At 34.9% G+C, this 26,381-nt stretch overlaps 4 protein-coding genes across 7 annotated transcripts; 2 read left to right on the top strand and 2 right to left on the bottom strand.

Annotated features, from left to right (window-relative positions):
- The first annotated feature begins 607 nt into the window (after nucleotides 1–607).
- LOC111311683 (uncharacterized) lies at nucleotides 608–11,018 on the top strand. 2 transcript variants are annotated; one of them, XM_022911282.2, is made up of 18 exons: nucleotides 608–830; nucleotides 1,639–2,113; nucleotides 2,452–2,543; nucleotides 3,136–3,300; nucleotides 3,403–3,796; nucleotides 4,114–4,232; nucleotides 4,325–4,397; nucleotides 4,486–4,706; nucleotides 4,801–4,845; nucleotides 6,083–6,158; nucleotides 6,914–7,105; nucleotides 7,662–7,765; nucleotides 7,889–7,976; nucleotides 8,550–8,699; nucleotides 8,864–8,959; nucleotides 9,698–9,868; nucleotides 10,406–10,465; nucleotides 10,541–11,018. In XM_022911282.2, the coding sequence occupies exons 1-18, from the start codon at nucleotides 790–792 to the stop codon at nucleotides 10,652–10,654; spliced, it is 2,676 nt and encodes an 891-aa protein (XP_022767017.2). In that variant the 5' UTR covers nucleotides 608–789; the 3' UTR covers nucleotides 10,655–11,018. The 2 variants fall into 2 exon arrangements, with proteins under 2 accessions (XP_022767017.2, XP_022767016.2); XM_022911281.2 differs by having other exon boundaries at nucleotides 1,636–2,113.
- TBL9 (TRICHOME BIREFRINGENCE-LIKE 9) lies at nucleotides 10,211–12,729 on the bottom strand. Its single transcript, XM_022911283.2, has 4 exons — nucleotides 12,238–12,729; nucleotides 11,648–12,037; nucleotides 11,370–11,528; nucleotides 10,211–11,093 (listed from the first exon to the last, which is right to left on the bottom strand). The coding sequence occupies exons 1-4, from the start codon at nucleotides 12,615–12,617 to the stop codon at nucleotides 10,766–10,768; spliced, it is 1,257 nt and encodes a 418-aa protein (XP_022767018.2). The 5' UTR covers nucleotides 12,618–12,729; the 3' UTR covers nucleotides 10,211–10,765.
- Nucleotides 12,730–15,005: 2,276 nt separating this feature from the next.
- Nucleotides 15,006–18,268, top strand: EMB2735 (embryo defective 2735). Its single transcript, XM_022911280.2, has 3 exons — nucleotides 15,006–15,358; nucleotides 16,146–16,308; nucleotides 17,654–18,268. The coding sequence occupies exons 1-3, from the start codon at nucleotides 15,221–15,223 to the stop codon at nucleotides 17,845–17,847; spliced, it is 495 nt and encodes a 164-aa protein (XP_022767015.1). The 5' UTR covers nucleotides 15,006–15,220; the 3' UTR covers nucleotides 17,848–18,268.
- Nucleotides 18,269–20,694: 2,426 nt separating this feature from the next.
- LOC111311680 (B3 domain-containing protein At2g36080-like) lies at nucleotides 20,695–25,150 on the bottom strand. 3 transcript variants are annotated; one of them, XM_089758906.1, is made up of 3 exons: nucleotides 23,913–25,147; nucleotides 23,189–23,376; nucleotides 20,695–21,037 (listed from the first exon to the last, which is right to left on the bottom strand). In XM_089758906.1, exons 1-3 carry the CDS (start codon nucleotides 24,709–24,711, stop codon nucleotides 20,978–20,980), a joined length of 1,047 nt encoding a protein of 348 aa, XP_089615032.1. In that variant the 5' UTR covers nucleotides 24,712–25,147; the 3' UTR covers nucleotides 20,695–20,977. The 3 variants fall into 3 exon arrangements, with proteins under 3 accessions (XP_089615032.1, XP_089615039.1, XP_089615036.1); XM_089758913.1 differs by lacking the exon at nucleotides 20,695–21,037 and adding an exon at nucleotides 21,066–21,624 and having other exon boundaries at nucleotides 23,913–25,149; XM_089758910.1 differs by lacking the exon at nucleotides 20,695–21,037 and adding an exon at nucleotides 21,647–21,835 and having other exon boundaries at nucleotides 23,913–25,150.
- Between the last annotated feature and the right edge of the window lie 1,231 nt (nucleotides 25,151–26,381).

Genomic DNA, 26,381 nt, shown 5'->3' with positions numbered 1-26,381 from the left:
AGGTTAATATATATAGGAATATGCTAATTAGTGTCTAGTGGCACCATGATATCTAAAGAAAGAAAAACGGGATTAATACATTATTCTTTTCAAATTTGATAAAAATAGTATAATAAAAGCTAAAAATTTATTAAAATAATAATTAAATAATCATTAATAGATGCTTATATACATTCGTTTATTGGGCCCACATATATATATCTTTTGGATCAAAAGTTAAATTCGAATACTTTAGGAATAATTGTATAATTTGTCGATAAAATGATGGACTCGTAATTGTAATAATTAAGATTTAAATCTAACAATTTTAAATATTAAAAAAATTAAATAAAAGCCTATGTATTTCGGAGGGTAAATCAAAAGAGTTTGTTTCTCAAAACACTTAACGAAGAAAAAAAGCCCAAAAGTGATAATGGGTTTGGTGGGTTGTTAAAAATAGGAGAAGCCCAAACCAAATCGAATGCTCAAAAATGAACCACAAGTTTGTCCTAAGGTTTGATATCGTTACACGTAGCACCATAGAAACATCCAATTTCCAAGCCTCGCCCAAATCATATCCTTTCTGGATTTTTCAGTTTTTAAAAGGACGGGTGACGATCTGTTTTGAGATTATACATTTATCCACGTCTACGGATAAAAACAGTCCTCCCTCTCTGCCACGTCAGCCTTCTTTTGATTCCATTGCACTTTAACATTCCCTTTGGCCTTTTTTCCCACCATTTTCCTCGCTATTTTTCCTGCGATCCAAACGATAAAAGTTTTACCGATTGATTACGTTGCAATTTTTACATGTCGATTAAATTTCATCATCACAACTTCGTATCTTCAAGGTACTTAATGTTCTTCCCTTTTCCCATAAATTTCTTGCTTTCACTTGAGGATTGTTTAATTCTGGTTTTGGCCGAGTAATTTAGGTTTTTATTTATGAAAATTCCGTATAAAATTATTCAAAGAAGCTTTTTAAGTTATTTTTCTCTTGAAAATTTGGACGCTGAAAAAAGATTAGGGAAAGAATAATTGAAACAGTTTTTGTCTTTTAGACAATTTCTGGTTACTTAATTGATTAACCGATTTTTCTAGTTCTCATGTCTGGTGAATTGTTTCGTTTTCTTTGCAAGCTAAACAGCTTGATAAGCTTTTTATTTTATATTATTTTATTTCTTTTAAGAAAGAAGAAAAACCGGTCAAAGCTCATGGCGGTTTTTGAAAGCAATTTTTGTTACTTAAATTGTGTTTGTTCAGTGTTCATGGATAAGTTTAAAATTAAGTGAATTACTTCTGAATTTTAGTGGCTCGCGTAAATTAAGGAGTTGTTTTATGAGATTTTAAGTTTAAACCTTTTAAACAGATAATGTGGTATTTAGGATTGCTACCAAGTTGAAGTTCAAAACATAAGTTGCTAATGATCTTATATTTGCTAATTCAGTTGAATAAAAGAAAGAACCAGGAGCAGCCTGGCTAGTTGTCTATAGATTAAACTAGAAACCCTCTAGAAGGAGGATGAAAAGAAATAACTAAATGCCTGTTATAATATCAGGAGTTGACATCCCTAAGAAATAAGTTATCTGCTGCACATAGAATTCTTTTATCAATTCTCTGTGGAAACGCTTGTGACTTGCTGGTTCTGGGTTTTAGCAGGTATTCAAATCCATGTCTTTCACGTAATTCGTTTGGAACCCATGTTTCTTGCAAAAGAATGGCTAACTTGGATTATCTGTTGACAAATTGGGGTAATTTGAGGAAGAAATGTCTTATAAAGCGGACATTGTCAGATAATCACTGGCTGGTGGGTTATAGGAAACATTTTTCAGCCTTTCGTAAATCAAGAAGGATGGAATACCATTTTCCTCTGGCATCAGCTGAAGATGGTGTCACTGTCAACGGGAGTCCGCAAACCAGTACAAGTACAGATGTAGATGAGATAAGGGTCAAATTGAATCAATCACTGCAGGGTGAAGATTATAGTAATGGACTCGTTCAATCTTTACACGATGCAGCTAGGGTTTTTGAGCTAGCAATCAAAGAACAAGGCTCATTATTGAAATTGTCTTGGTTTTCAACGGCCTGGCTTGGTGTAGATAGGAATGCATGGGTGAAAACACTCTCTTATCAGGTTTGTCTTGATTTGTTCTTTGAGCTTTTATTAATATGTTTAATTTGATGCATGTTTTTGTACTACCAGCTTTCAAGGTGTGGTTCTTATAAGACTAATTTGTCAATTTATCTACAACGCTTTTTGTTTATTTTGAACAAACACTGTCCCTTTTCCCGACTAAGAGATGTTATTAATTATTTTGAGCATCTTTCTTTTTCCTTATTTGTTTATATCTAAACTTGTTATATTTTACCAGCACAGTTTTAATAACATTTTTTTCTTGTACACTAATACACAGTGTATGTTTCCATCTCAAGTATCATTTAAGCTACCTAAATTCTCATGCATTTTCTCAGGCTTCTGTGTATTCACTACTGCAAGCTGCAGGTGAGATTTCATCCCAAGGTGATAGCAGAGACAGAGATACGAATATTTTTGTGCAAAGGAGGTAGTGCATTGCATATATTTTGTATTTCATGTAGCTCATTGGTCTTTGCTTTTTGCAGATCCTATTTAAACATAAACTTGCTTATGTGTATTTATTTGTTGATCACTAGCACCATATATATTTGCGTAACACTTTTCAGCTTATTATGCAGTAAGAAAAACTGAATATTTTTTCACCTTGAATATGGTTATATTACAATTGGCTTACAAGTTACAAATTTGACAATGGGGTCTTAATGATTTTTAATATTAAGTTGCTACCCTCTGGTTGTTATATAGTAATTGGTTATTTTTGCTGAACAAAATGGCAAAAGGCAATCATGTTGTGTTGTGAAATATGAAGTGGAGATTGCTTGGTAGTTAAGGGCCATTATATTTTGCTTTAATTATGGAGGCAGACTATGTTATAGTTGTCCTCTGAAGTTTCATTCTATGAAGTTTTGCTGAAGGAGGCTTGCAGGCTTTCTCTGCCATTTCTCTATATTCATCAAAGATCTCTGTTTTCATGATACTCATTTATGTTTTTCTAATCAACTCTAATCTGCTAGTTCATATAGAATTTTCAGCATCTTCTAACAATCATATTGGTGCAGTTTGTTGTGTCAATCTGCTCCCTTGGAGAGCTTAATCAGGGAAAAACTATCAGCCAAGCAACCTGAAGCATATGAATGGTTTTGGACTGAGCAAGTTCCAGCTGTGGTTCTCTCTTTTGTAAATTATTTTGAAGGAGACCTTCGATTTACTGCTGCCACAGATGTGTAAGTAATTGCCTCCTTGCTTCTTCATGTGAGGCTCTCTATGAAGCTCTTGATACTTGTGATGCTTGTGATGATATACTGACTCCTTTAATCTGCTCCCAGGAGTGGGAAAGGCAAGTCCTTGGGTGCAGGAAGTGCAAGTGACAAATCTCTTCTCATGCTTGCACTAACCTGTGTTGCTGCAATCACTAAACTTGGTCCTGCTAAAATTTCCTGTTCCCATTTCTTTTCCATGATCCCAGACATAACTGGTAGACTTATGGACATGCTCGTTGATTACGTTCCCATACACCAAGCTTATCATTCTATAAAGGACATTGGTCTACGCAGAGAATTTCTTGTCCATTTTGGTCCTCGAGCTGCGGCATGCAGAGTGGAAAGTGATCAAGATTCAGAGGAGGTTATTTTCTGGGTCGATCTTGTACAGATGCATCTGCAGCGAGCTATAGATAGAGAGAAAATATGGTCAAGGCTAACAACATCTGAAAGCATTGAGGTTTGGACTGAGTTTATGATTTGTCTACATTTTGAGACATCCTGTTCCCTTTTCATCCCCTAAAATAGCATCCTGACCGGAGGTTCTAAAATAATCTAATAAGTCCATACCTGTCAAGGCTGAATCTGTTATTACAAGATGTTTAAGGCTTTAAACCCAACATCCTTTTAGAATATGATGGATAACATGTGAAAACACGAGGGTTGAAGGAGGAAGCAAAGTAATTTCACGTATGCTGGAGGACTGCTACATATTGCATACGTACAGTTTTTGTTTTGGTAGAGGTTGTCATTGAAAGTTAGACTAATTTCTTGCAGGTCTTGGAAAGGGATTTGACCATTTTTGGGTTCTTTATCGCCTTAGGCAGAAATACACAGGCTTTTTTATCTGCAAATGGATTTGATGTTGTAGATGATCCTATTGAAAGCTTCATTAGGTATCTTTGAATACATTAGCCTTTTCACCTATTATGATTGGATTGGTTTCAATGGTTTAGTTGTGCATTTAATTCAATGCCTTTTGTCTCAGGTACCTTATAGGTGGCAGTGTGTTGTACTATCCTCAACTTTCATCAATAAGTTCTTATCAACTTTATGTAGAGGTCAGCATGCATGGTTTTTGGTAATTACCTTTCAACAAATGTGTTTCATGATGGACTGTGATTTCTCTCCTGCTTTTAAATCCATTAGGTTGTGTGTGAAGAGCTAGATTGGCTTCCTTTTTATCCTGGCATTGTTAGCACATCAAAACTGTCTCATGGACATAAAAGCATACAAGAAGGTCCTCCTAATATTAAAGCTATTCCCCAAGTGTTGGATGTTTGTTCTCATTGGATGCAGAGCTTTATTAAATATAGTAGATGGCTGGAAAATCCGTCTAACGTTAAGGCTGCAAAGTTCCTGTCTAGAGGGTAAAGGAGTTTGTGGTTCTTTAGTTAAAAAACCAAGTTATATCAGATCTCTTTTAAATAATTTGAACAAAGTGTTGCTATCTTTATTGTTTAGGCACAACAAGTTGATGGTGTGCATTGAAGAACTCGGGATACCATCGTAAGTTGTGGATGCTTAACCTTAGTCTTCCTTCCTTCCCTCACTCTCTTCCTAGCACCCCCTTCTCTCTCACACACAACCCACCCACCCCCCACAGGAGCACGCTGCCTGCTATAATTTTTTGTAACTTATTAGTAGGTCCCTTTTTAAAATGTCTATCAGTCAATTAAAAAAAGGATATATGTGAATCAAATACATCATGGATACCTAACTAAGGATCTGAGAAAGACATGAAAGATCTGAAATCTCGATACGCATGCTAGAAAATTTCTACCATTTATGATATGTATGTTCATTTGTCCACAAAATTGCAACTACATGTATATTATGAAATAAAAAAAAAAGTGAGTAACATAGTTAGTTATCCAAAATTAAGAACAACAGAGAGGAAAAAAGGCCAAAGCTTGCTGTGTTTGAAAGAGCTATCTGCTGATAAATACAAATGAATTTACAAAATGTTTGCAAAGGATTTTAGAGGGAAAACATTTTCTAGGACATTTTTGAGTTTCAACATGGAAAAATCTCATAGTTGTGTTCTGTTGCTCCTTTCTTTGTATTCGCTGAAGCAATAAACCAGTGCTAGTCATGGGGGCATCCATGGGCATTATTATGTTGTTTGATATGGTCTTACATGGATTTGATCCGATAAGATATTTGTTTGATGTTGTTGATAGATGAATGGTTGCTTCACTAAGATGTTTAATCATCCTTAGTCATGATAGTTAATGGTAAGAGCAAAATGAAGAAATTACCACAGAGTCACAGACTTATTGATTATTTGGCAGTGTGATTTAATTAGAGGGCAACCTGTTGTTGTGTTACTGGTCATGTGCCTGCATTGCTGCTCTCTATTGTCAATAGCTGTGACATTACTTTATCTTTACTGTATCCATAAATTTTTAATTTCTTATGTGTTTTTTCTTCTTCACTTTCTTCCTGCATCAAACATTGTCTGATCCGATTGATGCTAGACCAACCCACTAATTTTATTTTATTTGATTTATTACTGCTAGCATGTACTTTACATTTTGTTCGTACTTTTTTAAGGGGATCATATGCTTTTTATTTATTTTTGTTTTATGCAAAAAAGATGTGGTTAGCACCTGGTTAGTTGCTGCATATCATGTTTACTACCTTCATCTCATTGTCATGCAAGTGTCGCATTCATTGGACAATGGTACTTTATATATAATGATTGCTAATTGCTATTATACTTGCTGAAACAAATGTGATGCAGAAGGGAAATGGTGGAGACTAATTCTGTTGGTAGGACTGGTTTAGTTCCTGAGAACGAGTCAGATTCATTTGATAAGGTTCCCCCTTTTCCCTTTGAAATTAAATTTGTTTAAAAGCAAATTATATGTAGTTTGGAACTCGCTACTGTGCCTATGCTGGTGCTAATGGTAAATTTTTAAGTAACAGTGGGGCCTATTTTTCTGTTTATATACTTTAGCCAGATCTGTTAATGCTTCCGCCTTTTTCTTATGAAATCTAAGATGTCAAAGCTTTTGCTTGCAAAATACTTGGCTGAGGTTACCATCCCATCCTTTTTCTTGGTTCTGGCTTCTGTGTGCACTAGATTTTCTGATGTTCAACTGCATTGGTGGATAAGCTGATTATTTGGTTTGATTTCCATTAATATACATGATCTCTGAGGCAGTGAACAAATGATAAAATGTTTGATGCAAAGCAAAAAGAAAAATAAGAGTCCTTGAAAATTTTGATTGTAGGTTTTTCTTTGAACACCAGAGTACCACTGAGAACAAAAGATGAGCTAAAATGTGTCCAAAATACACACACAAGAGGCATAAAGATGGAAAATTGCAATCTAATAGATTAGTAGTTGTTACAAAGTTCACTTTACCAGTCTATAAATCAACTGTAACGTCCAATGTTATCTTATGTAACCATTGGTCTTGATTATACTTCTTTCTAGATTTATACTGGATAGAATTTAGCGTATGTTCAATAAATGACATCGTTGCTTTCTTCTTTCTCATCTTTCTTCTGCTCTTCTGTTATTGCTTGGAATGGTTTTCATTATGCATTGACATCATGTTGGTTTCAGACATTAGAAAGTGTTGAAGAAGCTCTGAAAAGACTGGAAAACTTGCTTCAAGAGTTGCATGTTTCAAGTTCTCACTCCGGGAAAGAGCAATTACAAGCAGCTTGTTCTGACCTTGAGAAAATAAGGAAGTTAAAGAAAGAGGCTGAATTTTTGGAGGTATCTTTCAGAGCAAAAGAAGCTTTCCTTCGACAGGTTTCTTCACATCCCCTCCTCCTCCTTTTAAGTTATTCTAATTTTTGTTGAATATGATTTATTCTAGTAGTGCCTGCCCTTCACTATGAAATTAATGCCATATGGCAAGATGGCTAGGCTTTTCAGTCCCTCAAGTAGAAGATAAATGCTTGCTTTTTGCCTCAATAAAATTGCACTTGGGGGTATGGCCAGGAATATTGACAGCAAAGAAAATTTTGTACTAGGTTTGTTTGCAAATTAGCATAATTAATTTCACGGCGTTAGTTGTGGGGTAACCCTACATTAACCATGGACTATAGGATTGGCTTTTCCTCTATTTTGGTAAATTTCAGGGCTAGCTTTGCAATAATCTAAAATAGTTTAGTTAAAATTGAAATTAAGGTCAAATTTTGGTTTTTTCTCTTTCCATATAATTGGGTGTTTTGCTTTGTTTACATGGCACTTCATGCCTTAATCTTTTGCACACGCTATAGGACATATTGTGAGCTTAGTTTTTGTTTTTTTTTTTTGGCCAATGAGCTTCGTTGGAATTCATGTAAATCATTATTCTCTCCAGGAAGGTGGTGATGGTGGTTCCGAATCCTTTGTTAGTGAGCAGCAACGTTATCCAAAGACAAAAACAAGAAAGAGTGCTACTGTAACAAATGATAGAAGCAACAGGTAGCAACTTCAGCAGTAGACTATAGCTTTTGCCTGCTTTCTTGGAAGTTATTTTTAATGCTAATTCAATCATTGTTCTGCTATTCATGTCTCTCTATTTTATTTATGTCTTTTTTCCTCTAGAGTTGTCAATAAATCTCGTGGATTATGGAGCTTCTTACACCCTTCAGCCAGGAAGCCTGACATGGAGTCATCAGCTATAGAGAAATTGGTATGACCTGTCTCCAAAAGTAGCATTTGACACTTGCTGATCATGCATGATCCTTTTAGTATAAGACTTACATTTTATGTAATCTCCTGTCAATCTATTTCACCCCCAGTGAGCTGGCCTTGAACTCTTATTTCAAAGCACTTGCGGACTGTACCTTTTAATTCTTGAAATTATATCTTTGGGCTGTCTGAGTAACTCCTAAGTGATTCCTGGTTTCACATGTGTTTTGTTAATGAAATTATTATAAAGCTGGGACATGTTGATCAAGTTTAAGTTGTTTGTGTATTTGGATGGACGGTTGGACATAAGCATTGATTTAAGGTTTGAGGATCTCTACTCCTCCAAGAAGTTTAGGTGTGTTTTTTTAGTGAAGGACCTGAGAAGAAATTTGTCATCCAAATTATGTTTGGAAACTGCTTGTTCTTGGATACACAGTCAAACATATGCTATGATAGAAAATTCTTAGCTTTTGAGTATAATTATGATAACCAAAATATAAGGAACTAAAGCATTTATGTGATGTTGGGAATCTGTTTATTTAAATGAAAGCTATGTCCAATTTTGTGCATGCAGGGAAATGATTTTATTGAGCAGAATACTTCAAATATTGGTATTGCTGATTCAGAACCAAATGAAATCCGCCGCTTTGAACAATTAAGGAATGAACTAATCGAGCTTGAGAAACGTGTTAAAAGGAGTGCTGATCAGCCAGCATATGAAGAGGTACGCTCAAGCTGTTAACAGTTGTGTAATTTCACTACAAAAGATGCTGTCATTGTGAGAACAAGAAACATGTTGATGCATGATAAGTTAACCCTGAACCTTCAGAAAGGCTTGATTCTTCATGCATGTTTCTAATTTGCATTTCCTTGTCCAAATTTGTTCAGGATATTAATGATGCTGGACATGCTCAATTGGTTGAGGTTCAGAAGAAAGAAAGTATTATTGAAAAATCGTTGGACAAGATAAAAGAAACAAGCACGGTATGAGTATCTTGAGGATTTCCATAAACCAAATCATTATTACTGTATAATTAGCATTCTATGACTACTCTAGCTTTGATTTATATGCATTCTTCCACCTTCTGGATGAAACTAGTTCCTGCTTATTTAATCACTTACTTATCTCTCATGTTAGAATTTATTTTGACTAATTGAAACCATTCTTTCTTAGCCATTCTAAAACTTTTCTAAATGGCCCATGATAGGGCTTATTAGATTGGTTTAAGGCCAGAGGCACTCTCTGCATTTTAAAAGTCTAACATATGGTTTATTTTCCATCTAATGATAACTCATAAACTTTATATTGTATCCTAATGGCTGTAAACATGCTTTAGCTCTTATTTTATCAAAAAGTTTGGTGATACCATATCTGTTCTAGATCTGGTTTCCTTTTCATGATTCTGCATGCTGAAACAGTCACTTTATTTAACAGTAGTGAGGGTGCTTAATTCTTTCTGTATCCCTTCTTTGTACCATATCACGTTTATATGGGTAACTGGGTATATGAAACATATTGAAGTGGGTTACGCATGTACTGCTTCTACATAAAATAACTTTTTGGCTTGCTAATGTAATTTTTTTCCCTCTTTTTGAGGAACTTTGAGAATTATGAGTCTAGATTTTTCTGATCCCCTGCCTAATGATTACTGTTTCAAGTTGAGAAGTCATCTATCATTTTTCTCATGAATGCTGTCATCTGAGTCATTTACCAATGACCAGGATATCTTGCAAGGAACTCAGCTTCTAGCCATTGATGTTGCTGCTGCAATGGAGTTGCTTAGAAGGGCCCTGATAGGGGATGAATTAGCAGAGAAAGAAAAGAAAGCCCTTCGGAGAACTCTAACTGACTTAGCATCAGTTGTTCCAATTGGCATTTTGATGCTTCTTCCTGTAAGTTAAAATACATCATTATGTCAACATTGTCTTCCAATGCATTGTTGATCAATCACTTTTATCTTTCTTATCCACATAACAAATCCATCAAGGAAACTCTGCTTAAATCATCATCTTGGGTCAATAAAAGAGCAAAACTTTTGCTAATAATTTGACTGCATGAGTCGGGATTGAAAATTGAGTTCAGAGAGAATACTCTTCTTATAATTTTATCTGGACTGGAAGTCTTTGTTCACATAACTTATCTTTAACACCTACAAGTTTCTCTAAAGTAAGTTTTTCCTTTTTTTCTTTTCTAACTATCCAAAATAATGAAGCATAGCATAAACATCTAGCATGTAGAGTACATCAGGTAAGTGCTGTTGACGAGCCCTGAATTAAAAGAGAATTACGAAGGAATAGTATCTCAATCACCTATACATGACTGGAGAAAAGTAACAGATTTTGCTACATATCCAGGCATCTTTTATTTACAATTCAATTTGTCATCAATCAAATTGTGTTTAATCTGATGGATAAAATTATGTACTGCAGGTTACTGCTGTTGGGCATGCAGCCATTTTGGCTGCCATTCAAAGATATGTACCAGCTCTGGTGTGTCATCCTTCTTGTTTATGTCTTGCTTCAAGTGCTGAATTTCTCAATGGCTAACAATCTGTTTCATGGCAGATACCATCAACATATGGACCTGAAAGGTTAGATCTCTTGAGGCAGCTTGAGAAAGTGAAGGAAATGGAAACCAGCGAAGTGGACAATGAAGAAAATGTGGAGGAAGTAGCCTGAATTCCAGTGGAGATCTTGTACAACCTTTAAAACCTAAACAATTCTTCCCATATAGGGTAACAGACAGTTTCCATTTTTTTTTTTTTTTTTGGTCTTTTCCCAGTTTGGGGATCACTTGGTTCTAAATTCCATTGACAGTAGGTGAGCGTAGAGAAGTTCATTCCATGTGTCTGGTATCCCAGGTAGGCACCAATGGCTGCAGTCTTGTGGAGCATTAGGTAGAGTACCTGGCTCACGGTGCCTTGACGGGTGACCATCTTTCCTGAACGCTGTCAGATATGTAATGTTTAAAAACTGGACCTTCCAGTTGCCATACGTAATTTTTTTGGTTACATCAGCAATGTATTGATTATTCCATGCCTCAGCTTTAAGCTTTTTGTAGTTTTTTTCTGGTTCTATTTCTACATCACACACGCCCCCATCATCCCATGTGCCATTCCTGCAATTTTCACAAGTAAAACACTCGGAAATGATTGCTGCAACCAAAAACTGTTGTTTTCCAAGGAAGACTGATCAATACACTCATTGTTACTTTGGGAAAGTAATCCCTGAACACATTGATTCTATTCTACATATTTGTCCAGAACCTTAGAAGCCCATCCTAACACTTTTGTATTGAGAAGGTTACTCAGATTTCCTATATTATTTGCAAAAGATAAATACCAAACTGTGGATTCAGGTTCTGAATGTTTCCGAGGACCTAGAGTTTACTTACGTGTAATGAACTGGTGAATAACTGCGAAAAAAAACACGGCTCCTTTCCGGGTTCAAATTCTTGGTTGTCCATGACTTCAATGTTTGCAGAGACCTACGAAACCCCTCCATCACATCCATTGTCATGTTCACTTTCCCTCCTTCCTGAAAATAGCAGCCCCTGAAAACGCAAAAATGTCTTGTCACTTTTTATTATGCCAGATTTAAGAAGCAACTGCTTCCAAGAAATGGGGGCCAGGAAGAGAGAATTAAAGAAAGCTCGCATGCAAGAATCCATACATCTTAACGGTTTTCTCCTTATTCCACCAGTGCCCTGTATTGAAGACTAGAACATTTGCTCCCGTCCAGCGTGCGGAATACCAATGCAACTCGTCTACCCTAACGGTTACTTTGACTTGAGCTGGTGAATCTATTGGTGGGCGATTGATGGTAACGAGGAAAGGTGCTCTGTAGTATTCAACGGTGAGGTTGTACTCCTGGAACTTCATGGAAAGAAATCCTTTGTGTTTCGTTATGGGGCTTCCTTTATCTTCGAAAATTGTAGACTTGTTGGAAACTGCCTGAGCCAGCATGCATATCAGGGACTCCCATTGGTTTCTTCCGATTGAATCACCTGCAAACACGATCCGTCCGTTTCGACTCCTTTCCAAAAGGTCGCTAGCATTGAATCTGATGTTGAAAGAAATTAAAGAACGCAAACAATTGAAGAGATTTCGGAAAAGGGAGCCAAGAAGTGGTATGAGAGATTATATATAATCTCATGAAAGAATCTACCCAAACCATCATGCACGAAAGAAAGAAATGAAAAGGAAACAATAGAATTGTGCATGAACAAGCATCTTCTAAACGTTCACGATAAAACTTCATACCTGAGAAGATCACAGCCATCCGGTTGCCATCTCCATTTCAGAAACTCTACGTCTTTTCTTCCATTCTGACGACACCGAAAACCAGGATCAAGAAACGGGCAGTTTTCATCGTACATCTGAATTGGATAATTTTCATCCCGAACCCATCTGCCATAGGAATAATCACAAGCTCCTGATGGTGGTCTGCGTTGGTTTGGCGCTAGTTTCCAAGGGAAGAAATTACCAACAAAAGCAAGTGGGTCTGGAAAGTCTCCAAGGTTAAAAACAATGATAGAAGAGATTAAGATGACGAAAAAAGAGAGAGCATAGCAAAGTCCTCTCTTGATTATTACAGGAGTAAAGGGAAGTTTGTGTCTTGTTTGGGTCGTCAGTTGATCCATAAGTAGAGGAAGATGAAAAGGAAGAGAAGGAAATGAGTTTTACGTCTTTGTAGAGGAAATGTAAAAGAGTGTCGGGGTTTGTGGATTGGCTTTGCTAATTATAGGAGATTTTGCTGCTATTAATATATATATATATATATATATATATATATATATTTGTTGCGAAAACGTGGCCAGTAACGCACCTGCATGCTTAATCAAACGCCCTTTGATGTTAAGACATATACACGAAATTTGTCGGAGAGAATCGATTCAATCTGTAGATTTTCGGGGGTAAACCAGGGTTTCATCGTGACAATTTTAAGTAAAAAAAATTTTAGATATCTTTCTATTTCGCTTTCTCCTGTAATCTTGATTGTCTTCTTTCTGCCAAAGTCTACACATTAATTAGATGTCCATTCATCAAAAGTTTGTTGTTTTTTTTTCTCTCTTACTCGACTTCCAAGAAATTACATATTGACATTATCACTTTATTATTTCAACATTTTTATCAAATCCATCACTGCCGACCCTAAATCTATCCCCCATATATATATATATACTTTTTGGGGACCTAGCTACTTTATTTAAGATATAGATATAGGCATTTCTTTTTATCCAGATGCTTGTCTGTATATTTTCTGTGCTTAATGACACCGACTTCTCTATATCATGCAATCATCATTTAAATTTAGATATAAATTTTACAGTGATTAAGTTTATTATATTATTAGTTAAATTTAAATATTTATTTTAATAAAATTTATTCATTATAAATTCTTTTAAATTTTTTTAATCAATAGTTACAATAATTTTTTTATCATAATTATAATAATTATTACTATTATTTTTATCTCACTAGAGACAATTTAATCAAACTTAATATAATCATGAAATAAGGGTGAGAGTTGGCCTAAAGATGCTATTCTTTTATCCAATATTGTTTATTTATTCCTTAAAAAATGCGTTGTTATTAAACAATTTATTTCCTAATAGGAAATCCTAAACTCTTATTTCTTAGTTTGTTTATAGAAATATCCGTACCATGCACAACTGTCCTAAGGCTCTTTAGATTACTATCATCGTCGGTAATTATTGAAAGCATCGGATCAGAACCAACATTCCCATAAAAAATAAATAAATAAAACCCACAAATATATAAAATTTGATGGATACACAGTTATCTGAACTTCGATTTTATAGGATTATGAAAATTTCTTACCATTTGTAAATGTAATTATAAGTATATTTATAGCTACATGACATGGTTCAACCTATCATAGTCATGTAGTATAATTTACAGTGCCAAATGTTGACATCCAAAATAATCCATAAAATGGTGCAAAAGATGTAGTCCATAAAATAGCAAAAAAAAATTCCAATTTAATCAAAAGAGTAAGTGAGATTATCAATTGATTAATTAGTAATTACCCAATTTGGAAGATTACTGGCAATGGAAAGGAAATTAATTCTTTTTTTTTTTCATTGTGAAAAACGTAAAGGCAAGGAAAAAAATATTGTGGCTAGAAAATAGTTAAAACTTTTATTTATCTTTTTTAGTTTTGTTAGTATAAATAGGAGTTAGAATGATGTAAAAAGGTTTCAGATCAAAATCACAAATATAACGCAAATTCAATTATCTTACAGCTTTACATTTCTATGAAATTAGCTTTAACTCCTGGTATTTTATTTTTTTTATTAAAAAGTTTAAGGGAAAATTTTTTCATTTCAAGATTAGGACAAATCGTTAGTCTAATAAAGAATTTATATTAAATTTATAAATCATTTATTAAAAAAAAAATTTACAAGTGAAGTGTTTTAATTTTAGCAATTCAATCAATCTCATTGGCCTTAATATTTTATATTTACATTTCATACCTCTTAACAATTTACTTTTACTTTTTATGCATTTAAACATAGTTTTACATTAGAAAATTATCAAATATATATATATTTTTGTGTTCTCTATTTTCAATATTTTTGAAGGCATCAAAAGTGAGAATCATATATTGAATAATCAAATCGTTATATTTTAAATCGAATTATGTTAAGGCAAAAGAAGAACTAAAAATTTATGAATGTTAAAGGATTGAATTTTAATTTTATTAAAATTCACTTCTTTAAAAAAAGGGGTAAATCATTTAGGTTAAGTCTAACATTTGTTTAATTTTCTTTTTTTTTTTTCATAATCATAACCCTAAAATAATAAAATGCATAAAAAATTATGAATTAAAAGAAAATATATATTGGACCGTGCTAGGCCTGTTCTATTCATATAAGGAGTCGGGCTGGTGTGACACGATCCTTAATGATCTTGGGCCCCCGGCTCTGATGAACGATCCAATCAAAGAATTTCAGTCGTGGCGACACGATTACCCATTTTAGAACACCCGACCTCGTGTCCAAAAATGTTGCCTGCCGGATTGCGCAGCCCGCTCATTTTGCCATTCCCATTTACCTTGTATCCAAAGAAAAACTCATCGTAGACTTTCTTCAGTACGGTCGAACCCAGTTAACACTTAACAGCATCTTCCCTTTAATTTTCGGAGAGTGAAAGAAAAAATATGAGTTATTCAGTTGCTTAATCAAATTGGGTCTCTCCTATTCCTATATGTCAACCTAAAATGAAGGTGAAAGTAGTGTGCAGGAAAGTCTATGACTACATCCGATACGATCTCAAAGAAATAGCTTTCCCTTCTTCATTGCCTGATCCTCCCCACATCAAAAAGCGCCGCAAATTGACTTGGCACGAGCGTTTTTTGGTAACCCTTTTTTCCATTTCTCTTCCGCTTTTGGAATTTGGGTTAGTGATTGGTTTCTGGGTTTTTTTTTCCCTTTCTTTCTTTTCCTGTTTTCATATAGTTTTTTGTTGTTTATTTAGTGAAGAAACTATTTTAGTATTGGGTTTTGGTTTAGGTATTGCTGCCCAGTTTAAAGAGCATGGTTCTATCATTTCTCCATTATAGTAAAAATAGTGAATTTGGTTTGCAAATCAGCCTCTTTTTCATTGTTGCTATTGCTATTTTCTTTTTGTTTCAAAAAAAGACATTAAAAAGGGTTTTTGTTGTAAAGGTTTGAATATAAAATTTTTTATTTTTTTAATGAAAAACAAAATGCATGGTTTTTATTTTTATATCATGTACATATGTTTGAAAGTTCTTTACATACGAGCTATTTGCTAATTTTTTTTCTCAGATATGATGATTTTGCCCTTAAAAAAAAAAAAAAAAACTTTTGCTTTTATTCCTTTTAACAAATTTTAAAGAAGCAAAAGGGAAATAGCAAAAACTATGTATTAAGGACTGATGATTGTGTTGCTGGCCTCAATTTATTGTAGAAAACTCACTAATGCAATAGCTGGTGTTCAGGGTGGAAATTGGATCATGAAGATATTGAAGTTATTAGATTACTTTTAACTATTATTCTGCCTGCCTGCCTGACTTACTTGAATGTCAAATGATGCTCATGAACCTATTATCTGCACATGCTCTCTGGAATTGTTGGCTTTTTTCAAGGAGATAGTAGTAAATACCTGTATTTGCTCTTTAGGTCTTAAAGGAGGCCTCTAGGCTTTATGCTGCGAGCTGGGTAAGGGATATTGGTCCTGACCTTAGACCAAATGATTATAAGAAGGATGAAGAGAGTGAAGGTAAACCTAGTGGTGATAAGAGCAGGACTAAAGAGGCAGAACCTTCTACATTGGAAGATATTGGTATGAAACTCTACTTTGTGGTTTCATTCGTGAAATGTATTTGATGAAAAGTTGTATGTAAAGAATCAAGAAGTATTTTGTAATAACTTATGTTATATTTGACATAGTCATTATATGCAATAAACCATTAATTCCTTAAAATACTTAAATATCTGGTTGCAGTTTTTAGTTGAATAGACCATTTCTCTTCTGATGCATCCTTTAGACTTGTGCTTGTGACATCTTATGAGGTCAAGGAACATTGTGCCAAAATGCTTGAGCTCTGAAGAAATGTACTATATTGAATGTGCAAGTCTTTTTTTTAATGATTGGTGCTACTAAGGGACAATAGTTACATCTGTCTAGAAGTACCAAAAAGTTGGGTTAAATCATAATTATGATATGTAGTTGTTTGAAAAATTCCCTAATACTTTTTTTCGGGTCAAACTCTCTCTTTCGTCTGTATTCACCAAAATTTCATTGTCTTCCAACTATCAGACTCTTTAAACATTCCCTTTAACTCCTAATGTAAGTAGATACTTTTTCTCCTCAAAATCTTGATCTGGAAGTACATGCCTTTAGTTGATAGAAGGCAACTAGAGTTAGGTTTTCATTTCAATTTCCCTATTTAGTAGAACTCATCTAGAGGTAACATTAAATTGATTCTTTATTTATTTTTTTCTTTGGTGCTTTTCTCTTAGTTTAGGCTTTGAAAGATATCCAAATTGCCAAAGTTGATATACCTTCTATAGGGATCATTTCCTCACCACATTTTGTTTGATTATACTGTTGGTACCTGTGCTCAAATCCCTAGATTTTACTGCTGCCGTAACATATTTTTTATAAACAATTACTCTTTCATTAACAGACAAAGATAAAAGAAAGAGTGACAAAGATATTGAAGAATTCTTCTTTCACCAGGCCTAGCCTCAGTTGTTAAAGAAGAAAGATATTAAATTAATGTTTTCTCCTAGGCAGTTTTAGTTTTCTGGGTTTCGATTCCTACAGCCATCACTATAACAATCATGCCCAATATCTTATGTTACCTAGATGCTTATTTTTGTAAATAAAATTACTCACTCTGAAGAATAATTGCACGATGTATCATCCATCAAAATTTTCTTTCCTTGTTATCTTAATATATATTTCTTATATTGATTTCTTTAAAAAAGAGAAAAACTTTAACCGTTGATAATTTTCTACTTGTCATCATTGAACTTGTGGGTACAGCCTCTCTTTTTTGACAAACATATTTTGAGGCCAAATTTCTATCCTTCCTCCCTTCTTTTTTATTTTCCTGGCATTATAATATTTCATCTTAAACTTTTACACTGTTTTGATGTTGTTTATGGAAATGATTTAATAGCGGTTGCTGCAAGAGGAGGGATGGAGACTTTGAAGCCTGTTTTACAGAGGTTATACATGACTAGGGCTTCTGCATATAGAGATGCTCTCAAGAGTTTTATAGAAGGATATCAAGAAGGTATCCAGCAGGTCATGGAGAAAAAGGAAGATTCTAAAGCCCAACAAGAAGGCAAGACACAGAAAACTTCAACTTGACTACTGATGAGTGCATAAAAGGCAATTCATGTGAGCACTTCTCCAGCATACCCATTGTTGATACAGGTTTAGAGGTTTGACGGACCTGGTTGTCATGAAATCACAAGCATGATCCATATCCCAAGGATTTTCCTGTATTTTGAAAGTAAACTTTAAAAACTATGAATATGATAGGAATCTCCGATCGTAGTGCTGAAGCTTTTTTTTTTCTTCTGATTGAGGCTAAACAAATTTGAAGGCAGGATTTTTGGTATTTCGTGCATGTAAGTTTTTGGCTTAGTTCAGTTCTCTACAGTCTTGTGCTTGCAGAAATGTAAAGGAACCATTATGCCTTATCTCTTTGTTAAGTGCAACCCAAGAATTCCTGGATAGCTGCTGCCAACTGCTTAAAAGAGGCAGTTTGCATACAATACTTGATTTAGGCTTTTTGGCTTTTGCATTAACGAACCAATTTTGAATGAGGTGCTCTCACACTCACACTAAAGAAACCAGATGTGTCTTGATTGTGAAAGAAGAAGTGTTGATCTAGTCTTATTGCAAGCCATATTAATTAGCCAAGGCTCTTTTCTATTGATGTTTTTACTATTTAGTTTTAGTATTTTTTTTGGCCTCTTGCTTTTTATTTATTGCAAAAGTAGCCCAAAAAAAAAGCAAAAGCATTAATCAAAAGAAGCCTAAGAACGGCCTTAGAATAAAAGTTTGTATTTTACTATTATGAGCTTATTTGTCTTTTTGTTGGAATGAGAGTGGGACATTGTTTCTTCATGTGAATTGATAGCTGGGTTGCGGTTTTGCTCCTTTCACCTGGGGATCTTTTATGGCCCCTCCAAGGGATTCTTAGGAATCTGCTGGGCTGAAATATTCAGTGTACAATATGTTTAATATTCAGTGTACAATATGTTTAATATTCAAGTAGATACTGTCGGACTCTGCCTTTAGCTTTTCAGGAAAGGCTTGTATGTGGAGAGGGAAGAGAGGTTTGAAAATGACTTGCACAATATAAATGGCTGAATGGAAATGGGGGCTCCAGAATTAGAGGTTGGTGCAGAGTTGAAATTCCAGTTAAGCTTGCACTAATAATAGGGTGGAACATTACTGTGAGATACCAGTTGTTCTTAATACCTGTGCAAGAAATCTGTTACTCTGTCAAATGATACCGTTGGTGGGGCTATTGTACACAAGTCATCCCCGAGTGAATTGTCTTGCTTTGAACCTTCCAAGCACATGGGTTTTGCTTTTAAGTGTTCAGCAGCAAGATTTTATGAGATTCATCTGGAAAGTTATCTGTTTCCTCCGCAATTCAGGGATGGTACTTCATTGGCTTCAAGATTAATTTTGCTTGCAGGTCGTGGACATTCTGGTGCTTGAAAACTTTTCTTTTAAAGATACGCTTCTGATGGTTCTAATATTTTTAAGATATGTAATTTCCAACATACAATTATTTTTTCATTGAAATTCTTAAAATTCGAAACTTACAATTACTACAAAATCTAGTCACCTCTTGATATTTTAATGCTGTCTGTTGCTTGCAATACAATTTATTTGGTTTTGTTGCTCAGGGGCTTTAAGTAAGAAAAAATTAGCTCATTTTTCCGTGGCAGGTGTTAAGAGTTTTGAAGCTGAGGGTAACCTAGCTTCCAAAAGCATAAGGTCTGATAAAGAGGAAAAGCTAAGTGGGACAAAGAAATATTCTCATGTTCTTACTATATTTATACTGTATTTAGCCATGCATGATTGAATTATTCTTGTTGGACAAACCCATTATACAGGAGGAGTCCCTTCAATCATTTGATTGACCACCACCCTGAGGCCAATGATAACAATATCTAATGATCCTTCAACTTGCAGAGCCACTAAAACTTTGGAGGCCATTTTCAATGGAGGCAATGGGTAACTCTCTTGTCTGAATCCTTATGGGGCCTGATCATCAATTGACACTTTATCTTATTAGAAACATAACGAATGTAAAGATAACTGTGTATCTTGTCACCAAATCCATTCGCCGGCATTAGTATCTCTTAGTTAACCTGGAAGGTCTTTCAAACATGTGCGTGCAAGCTAGAACCCTGTAGCCATTATTCCATACGCATTGATGTGTGGTCAAAGCTTCATTTAAGTACTTAGGTCAAAAGCTTTGTCTAATTACTGCGTTGTATGCTTAATCAAAACCATTCATTCAAGGGTCACACATCAATTTTTGTCACTGGAATGCCTACTGTTGTGCTTAATGGTTTTAATCATAACTGAAAACTATACTTATCCATCAGCTTGCTTTGAGCTGTTTGTATGATTTCATGATTAAGAACATTCATTAAATTGAATGTTTTTGATCCAACGGTAAAAGTATGAGTGGCCTAAAGCTTAGGTGCTAGGCTTACGAGATTTACTGATTAGCTAAGATACCGTTGGTAATTGTAAGAACTTTATCTTTTATCCAGCTAGTGGATTCAGGTGGCATCAAAACCTTGAGATCGACCAGTGACTAAATTTTGGTGCTGTCAGTCTGAGCTCTGTTGCAGTTTATGGGGGCGCAAGCTGTTCGTTTTAGAAATTAATGGTTGAACAGAACTTCGTAATGTGAATGCCTGGGGGTCAAAGCCAAGCAAGTGTGATACCAGTCTGACCGGTTATTTGATTGCTTGCTACTTGCTACAGTTATGAGAATCTAGTTAATTGTGGTTTTTTTTTTTTTAACAGAAATCACACACCAACTGGCATTTTCTTGGTATGTCCTATATTTCATTAGATCTTTGGTGGCTGAAACATAGCAAACATTTTTTAAAATAGCAGGAAAAATCCGCCATGATAGTTATGCTCAGTCCGTTAATTTAATTCCATCGTGTTTTCATTTAAGGAAGTTAATTCCTTAGGGCCAGATCATTTATATAACCCATTTAATCATGCATTTCTTAGCTGCACTTTTTCATAAACTTTTATATTATTCTTTATAGAGGTTGAGCTTGGCACAATGTCAAGGTTTTTCCTTGACCTTGGAGATAGCATTCAAAATTATTAGTATTCCATGCTTTTTTATAAAAAAAAAAAATTGAGATAGCTTCTTATCAGGATTCAGGTGTTCATCCCTTTTCTGGTTTCTGTCTAGCCTTTCCATTTATGATAAGTTTCTTATTTATTGCTGATCATGCTTCCCGTATCTGTTGGTCAGCTTGGCCCTTCTGTCACCAGACACCTGAGTAATTAACACACGTCAGAGGGATGTTTTTTTCAAGTTGAGTAAGATATTTTAACTCTAAATTTGTAGCTAGGCCTTAAACCCAAGGTTTTTCAAGTCTTTCAGATGCTGATGCTAAGCTGAGCTTGGCTCTTAGCAATCTATATTCCTCCTTTTAAGTTTAACAAGAATGATCAAGTGACAGGCAGGGGGTACAGATAGAAAAATGATGGTAATAGAAAAAAGATGATTAGGATGGAGCATCTTGTCATATATTCTACTATTAAACGCGAAAAATGTAACTCTTCTGGTAGGTTTATTACATTATATGGAATAATTTTGGCTTTATGAAATAGTAAATGATGCTAAAAGAGGTTCCCTGATGTCTCTTGCTGGACATAGCAGGCAAACAAGGTTGCAAAATTCATAGTTGTAAGTAAGCTCGAGACACACCTCAATATCAGTATCAGTTCTAAGTTTAGAGAAGCTACTGGGTTAACATTGGACTTGATCATTACAACACAAGGCTAAATGGCTATTACTTATTAGAAGTTGGAACCATTTCTTGAATCATTCTCTCCATCATCCATTCAGATTGAGGCAAACTGAGAAAAGAAAAAAAAATACTGATAAGAGTGGAACCCCATGCTTTCAATATTCTCTCCAAGTTGCAATCTTTGCGTTATCTATTCAGGGAACCACTTTGTTTTTATCTTCTATATTTGCATTTTAGAAATAAAATTTTAGGTTTTTCCTTTGACTACATGACTATCAAAGATCCTCATCATCATCAGCATCAGGATCAACTCTTCTGGGCTGCATCAAAAATTACAGAGAATGGAGTCCCAAAGAGAGAGAGAGAGAGAGAGAGAGAGAGAGAGAGAGTATGAAAATGCTATCTATTTCTAAAGCCATCTGATTCTGATTTCTGCAACTTACAGTAGTAGAGCATAAAAAAACAGCTTTGGCTACATGGAAATTTGATAGATACTATTAAAGATAAGAGAGAGTAGCGGGCTGCTGGTTTTACAGGGCTATCAATGTTATCCATCTTTTTAAGACCTCCACCCACCCACCAGCGCCACTTCCATTATTATGATTATTAGTCTATAAAAAATCTTTAGGTAGAATCTCGACATTCCCTCAAGGCCCAAATAGTTTCCAAAACGACCCAGTTTTCCCCATTTAGCACTTGCTTACATCACCACCATTGCCTGGACTCCCTAACTCCCTCTCAATTCCAACTCTCAATTCCAGCCTCTAATTTGCCTCCCCTCTCTCACTTTTCCAGCCCAAGAATTTTTTTCTATTTCCTCTTTGAAGAAAAATAAAATTTAAAAGAAGAAACCAAAAAGAAATATTTTCTTTTGAACTTCCAAGTGGGGTTCAATTAAGTCAAATTCTGTTCACCATTTAAGTATTTCTCTGTTTTGTAAGGCTTAATCTCTCCATCTCACCAAAAAAAAAAGCAAATACTACTCCTACTTGGTATATATTATTCAATTTCTTGCTTTCCAATCAAAACCTTTCAAACCATACCGACCACTATTCAGCTAGGTCGGTTTGCCCCTAGGCTTTAACCTAGCTACAAAGGATAATCCATCGTGCTATTTTCAATGAAGAAATCATAGAAAACAAAGTAATTATTATTTCATATATATCATCATCGATATAATTTTTTAAACTCTACGCATTGCAATATTATGATGTATTTTTTTATTACAATGGATGATCATGAAAATGGTTCACTAGATTTGAAGTTATGAACTGACCAATTAGGGCCCATTTTATCTTTTTGTTTAAAGATAATCATCCTGAAATCCCACTGTACTCGACAGCTTCGATGGGGCATGTTTAATTCATCAATTATTGTCTGATTTTATTGAAAAAAAAATGGTTGGCATTAAAGGAAACCACGTCGCAACTTTATCATACTTTAGTAATTAGACTCATGCAGTTAGGCCACGAGCCAAGTGGTCAACCTTCCTCAACTTCTGACTTATCAATCGTTTTGTTCATTTGTCTCATTACAAGTAGCAAGCAAAACAAACAGCCAAAACCTCAATATATATTTTAATAATTAATAATTATCTCTTGTAGCCAAAAAAATTATTATTATTATCTTTAATATGACGATGGAATGGGAGGATATATGCATACATTGCTTACCATGTAGTTTGACGTGTAGGATTGAGAGTAAAACTGGTGGGTGGTTGGACTTGGACCCTGACTCGACAGCGACGAGCTATCAGGCGTGGATGGCTCTGAGTGATCGAGCTGGCACTCTAGGTTCACCCCAAATAGCCGCAGCAGCTTCTTTGGGTTCCCAGCTGGGGCTTGATTTTGAACCATGGTTCCTGCAAATGTAACACAAAAACACATGCTCCCATGTGATCAATATTCAATAATCCCACCCTCTTATTCAAGTCTTATCTCATCTACCTTTAAATAATAATTAAAAAAAAAGTGCTACCACAACTATTTCCTCATCACTTAATTTGACATTTTTCATTTTTTTGGATAAATAATTTGACATTTTTCTTTCTTTTCTTTTTTTTATTCCAATCCCAATGAGAAATCATTTTTTCTAATGACAAGAATAGGAATGCTTTTCATTGCTTGAAATGATTGTAAGAAAAGGTTTCTTAATGCTTTCCAATTAAAATGAAAAGGTGAAGCTATGAAAATCATTTGGAAAATATAATAGTAAATCTTTTTATATATATGAAAGTTCATTACTCAACTAACAAATCACATGAGAGATGACAAAATATACTAGTAAATTACTAAAACAAAACGTATTACATGAAGGTTTTTTAAAAAAATAAACATTTTTTAAAGAAAAAAAAAACATAAATACTAGATAGAGTTTACAATGTGACAAAAAATATACCAGCATGAAGACAGTTAGGTTGGTATGGCACATTAGCCCCCTGGACTTGAATTTGCCCAAGATAAGGATGTCCATGATACAATCCTCTACTACTCCACCCTTCATTGCCACGGCCAACAACACCCCTATTATTTCCCATTACGGCGTTCCCGCCATCCACTGCAGCTGCTGCAACCGCCACCGCTGCACCACGCCTCCTCCACCCTATAAACAACCTATCACCATCTGTACGGTGTCGTTCGAATAAAATAATGTCACCAGCATCAAGTTGCTTCTCTTTGACGTATCTGCTCCACCCTTTTGTTAATACGTAGCTTTGGCTGCTGTTCCAATACGAGTAACGGAAACTCCAACACTTGCCTGACTCGTCTTCAAAACTCAGCAGCAAACTTTTATCAACCGAGTCACCGCCGAGCGGGAAGTATTTCTCTGCATGTTGTTTTGGAATAACAAGCCTGTTCAGCTTGCCAACGTCACTCGGGGTTAAGGGCTTTTCAAACATAGGTTCCCTTTCATGGTCTAGGTGGCTTTTATGAGTATTTCGGTTAGGGTTTTCGGTGTTGTCAGTGGAGGTTTGATCACTCAATTCGTCGTCTTCGTCGACTTCGTTAAGGTTAAAGTTGTGGGAATGGTGGTTTGAAGACAAGAACATGGAGGGATGGTGAGGATGGTTTTGGGGATTGTTGTAAGAGTTTAGCCAAGATTGGTGAGGGTAGAAATGAGAGGTGCAGGGGGCGTTTTCAAAGGTAATTGGAGGCTTGTGAAGCTTTGAGGAAGGGGAGCTTTGGATTGGTTCCATGAAGGACTTTTCTTTTGTTTCTTGATGTTGTTATCGTTTGATTGTTTCTACTCAAAGTGGTTTATGGGCATTTGAGAGACAAACAGCGACGGGTGGTTTAGTACAGCAAAGAAACTGTAGAGAAAAGGGAGTAATGGATGGATGAGTGGGCTGAAAGATGCGTGATGATTATGGGTTTGATGTGGAAACGGTGGAGGGTATTTGATGTAGCAAAGAATGATATGACACTGAGAAAGAGAAAACAAGAGAACGAGATTGAGATAGAGAGAGGAAACAGGGGGAGGGGGTTAAGGGGAAATTGCAAAGTAGGAGAGTATTTTAAGGTTTTGCGTGATGATTTATTTTTCAATAATTATATTCAGTGTAATTTGATGATGAATATGTTTTTTTTTTTTTTTTAATTCTACTCTTATTAGTTACTACCAATTTATAGTCACGAAATTATATAATTTATAATAATTATATTATATTAATTAATTAAAATTTAAAACTATATAAAATTTTTTAAAATATTATTTAGAATTCATATTTGATAAATTTTTATATCATTTTTATTATAATAGAATAATAATAATTATAGAATTATAATAAAAAATTAAAATAGAATGATATGTTCGCATATTGAAAATGAACAAAGCAAACATGTGTCAGATTTCACTTCCTCATCTGACTTTTTTCTCTCTTTCATTTCTATCCATCATTCAATGAATTGAGTTTGGAGATAAGCGAGTAAATAAATAATCATTTTCTGGAATATACTAGGAGAGTAAAGATAAACTACACATAGGATAATGTTAAATCATAAACATAAACAATGTTGCGATTGGAGCAGTTACACTTGATTTCATTTCATGCACTTTGCCTAAAAAAAAAAACTACTAGTTTCAGAAATTCACATTTTCCAATCCTCTGACTCTGAAATATGCATTATGTACTATTAAGAATTTGCTGAATTCGGTAGAACATGTATCTGTCTGAATCTTGAGAAAGATCAAGAGATTCTATCTAGGGTGAATAAAATTTATGCAATTTACACGACACCCCATGTTACTACATTGGCAAGCAAATAAAAAGGGGTGGGGCAAAACCTGACGCAACATGGGTAATCAGGTTAGCATCCAACGGTAGCCCAAGCAGCAGGTGGAGCAGATCTCTGGTAATCAGGGGCACGTGTTTGATCATTTTCCCTTGCCCGTAAAAGAGGATTTTGCATCTTGTCAAACAGTGAAAAATCTCATACTACATTGTAAACCTGACAGAGAAAAAGAACATGCTTGTTAGGTATATTTCAGTGGGAAAAAGAGCATAGTAAAGATCAGTGAAAGAAAGTTTTGTTTTTGTTAAAAAAGTACTGAAACTATTAGGGAGAGATCTTGATCCTGAGCCAGGAGTGGTCCATCCTCACTTTGTTGTGGAAATATTAGGTGATAATTTTCTTTTGAATGTGAAGAGATTGAGAGAATAGTATTTTTATCACGTGCATGACAACATTATTAATGTTTGGCCATTCCTAGTTTTAAAAAGGTGCTAGGAAACGATTGGGCAGTACTCTGAAAAAAATCCCACAGATCCCTACCCTTTCCAATGAACAGATAGATGATGAGATAAGATTTGTCCAATTGGAACAACCCTTTCTCTCCCTTTTGGGTCTGTCGTGTTTCAATCCTCTC

Source organism: Durio zibethinus, chromosome 1, assembly GCF_047325235.1.
Source record: "Durio zibethinus cultivar Kanyao isolate XHJ-2024 chromosome 1, ASM4732523v1, whole genome shotgun sequence".
Lineage (NCBI taxonomy): Eukaryota > Viridiplantae > Streptophyta > Magnoliopsida > Malvales > Malvaceae > Durio > Durio zibethinus.
Note: the sequence above shows the minus strand (reverse complement) of the source record. Positions and strands in the feature narration are given on the sequence as shown.

Bases quoted from the DNA above. Each gene is read 5' to 3' on its own strand.
- LOC111311683 (XM_022911281.2), top strand. From the start codon at position 790: ATGTCGATTAAATTTCATCATCACAACTTCGTATCTTCAAG. The intron at 4,846-6,082 runs GTAAGTTGTGGA...AATGTGATGCAG, and splicing joins GAAGAACTCGGGATACCATC to AAGGGAAATGGTGGAGACTA. The intron at 8,960-9,697 runs GTATGAGTATCT...ACCAATGACCAG, and splicing joins AGATAAAAGAAACAAGCACG to GATATCTTGCAAGGAACTCA.
- TBL9 (XM_022911283.2), bottom strand. From the start codon at position 12,617: ATGGATCAACTGACGACCCAAACAAGACACAAACTTCCCTTTACTCCT. The intron at 12,038-12,237 runs GTATGAAGTTTT...TTTCAACATCAG, and splicing joins GATGGCTGTGATCTTCTCAG to ATTCAATGCTAGCGACCTTT. The intron at 11,529-11,647 runs GTATGGATTCTT...TTGCGTTTTCAG, and splicing joins AAGGAGAAAACCGTTAAGAT to GGGCTGCTATTTTCAGGAAG.
- EMB2735 (XM_022911280.2), top strand. From the start codon at position 15,221: ATGAAGGTGAAAGTAGTGTGCAGGAAAGTCTATGACTACATCCGATAC. The intron at 15,359-16,145 runs GTAACCCTTTTT...TTTGCTCTTTAG, and splicing joins CTTGGCACGAGCGTTTTTTG to GTCTTAAAGGAGGCCTCTAG. The intron at 16,309-17,653 runs GTATGAAACTCT...ATGATTTAATAG, and splicing joins TTCTACATTGGAAGATATTG to CGGTTGCTGCAAGAGGAGGG.
- LOC111311680 (XM_089758906.1), bottom strand. From the start codon at position 24,711: ATGGAACCAATCCAAAGCTCCCCTTCCTCAAAGCTTCACAAGCCTCCA. The intron at 23,377-23,912 runs GTATATTTTTTG...TTACATTTGCAG, and splicing joins ACCTAACTGTCTTCATGCTG to GAACCATGGTTCAAAATCAA. The intron at 21,038-23,188 runs GTAAGCAATGTA...TTAATTACTCAG, and splicing joins CCTACACGTCAAACTACATG to GTGTCTGGTGACAGAAGGGC.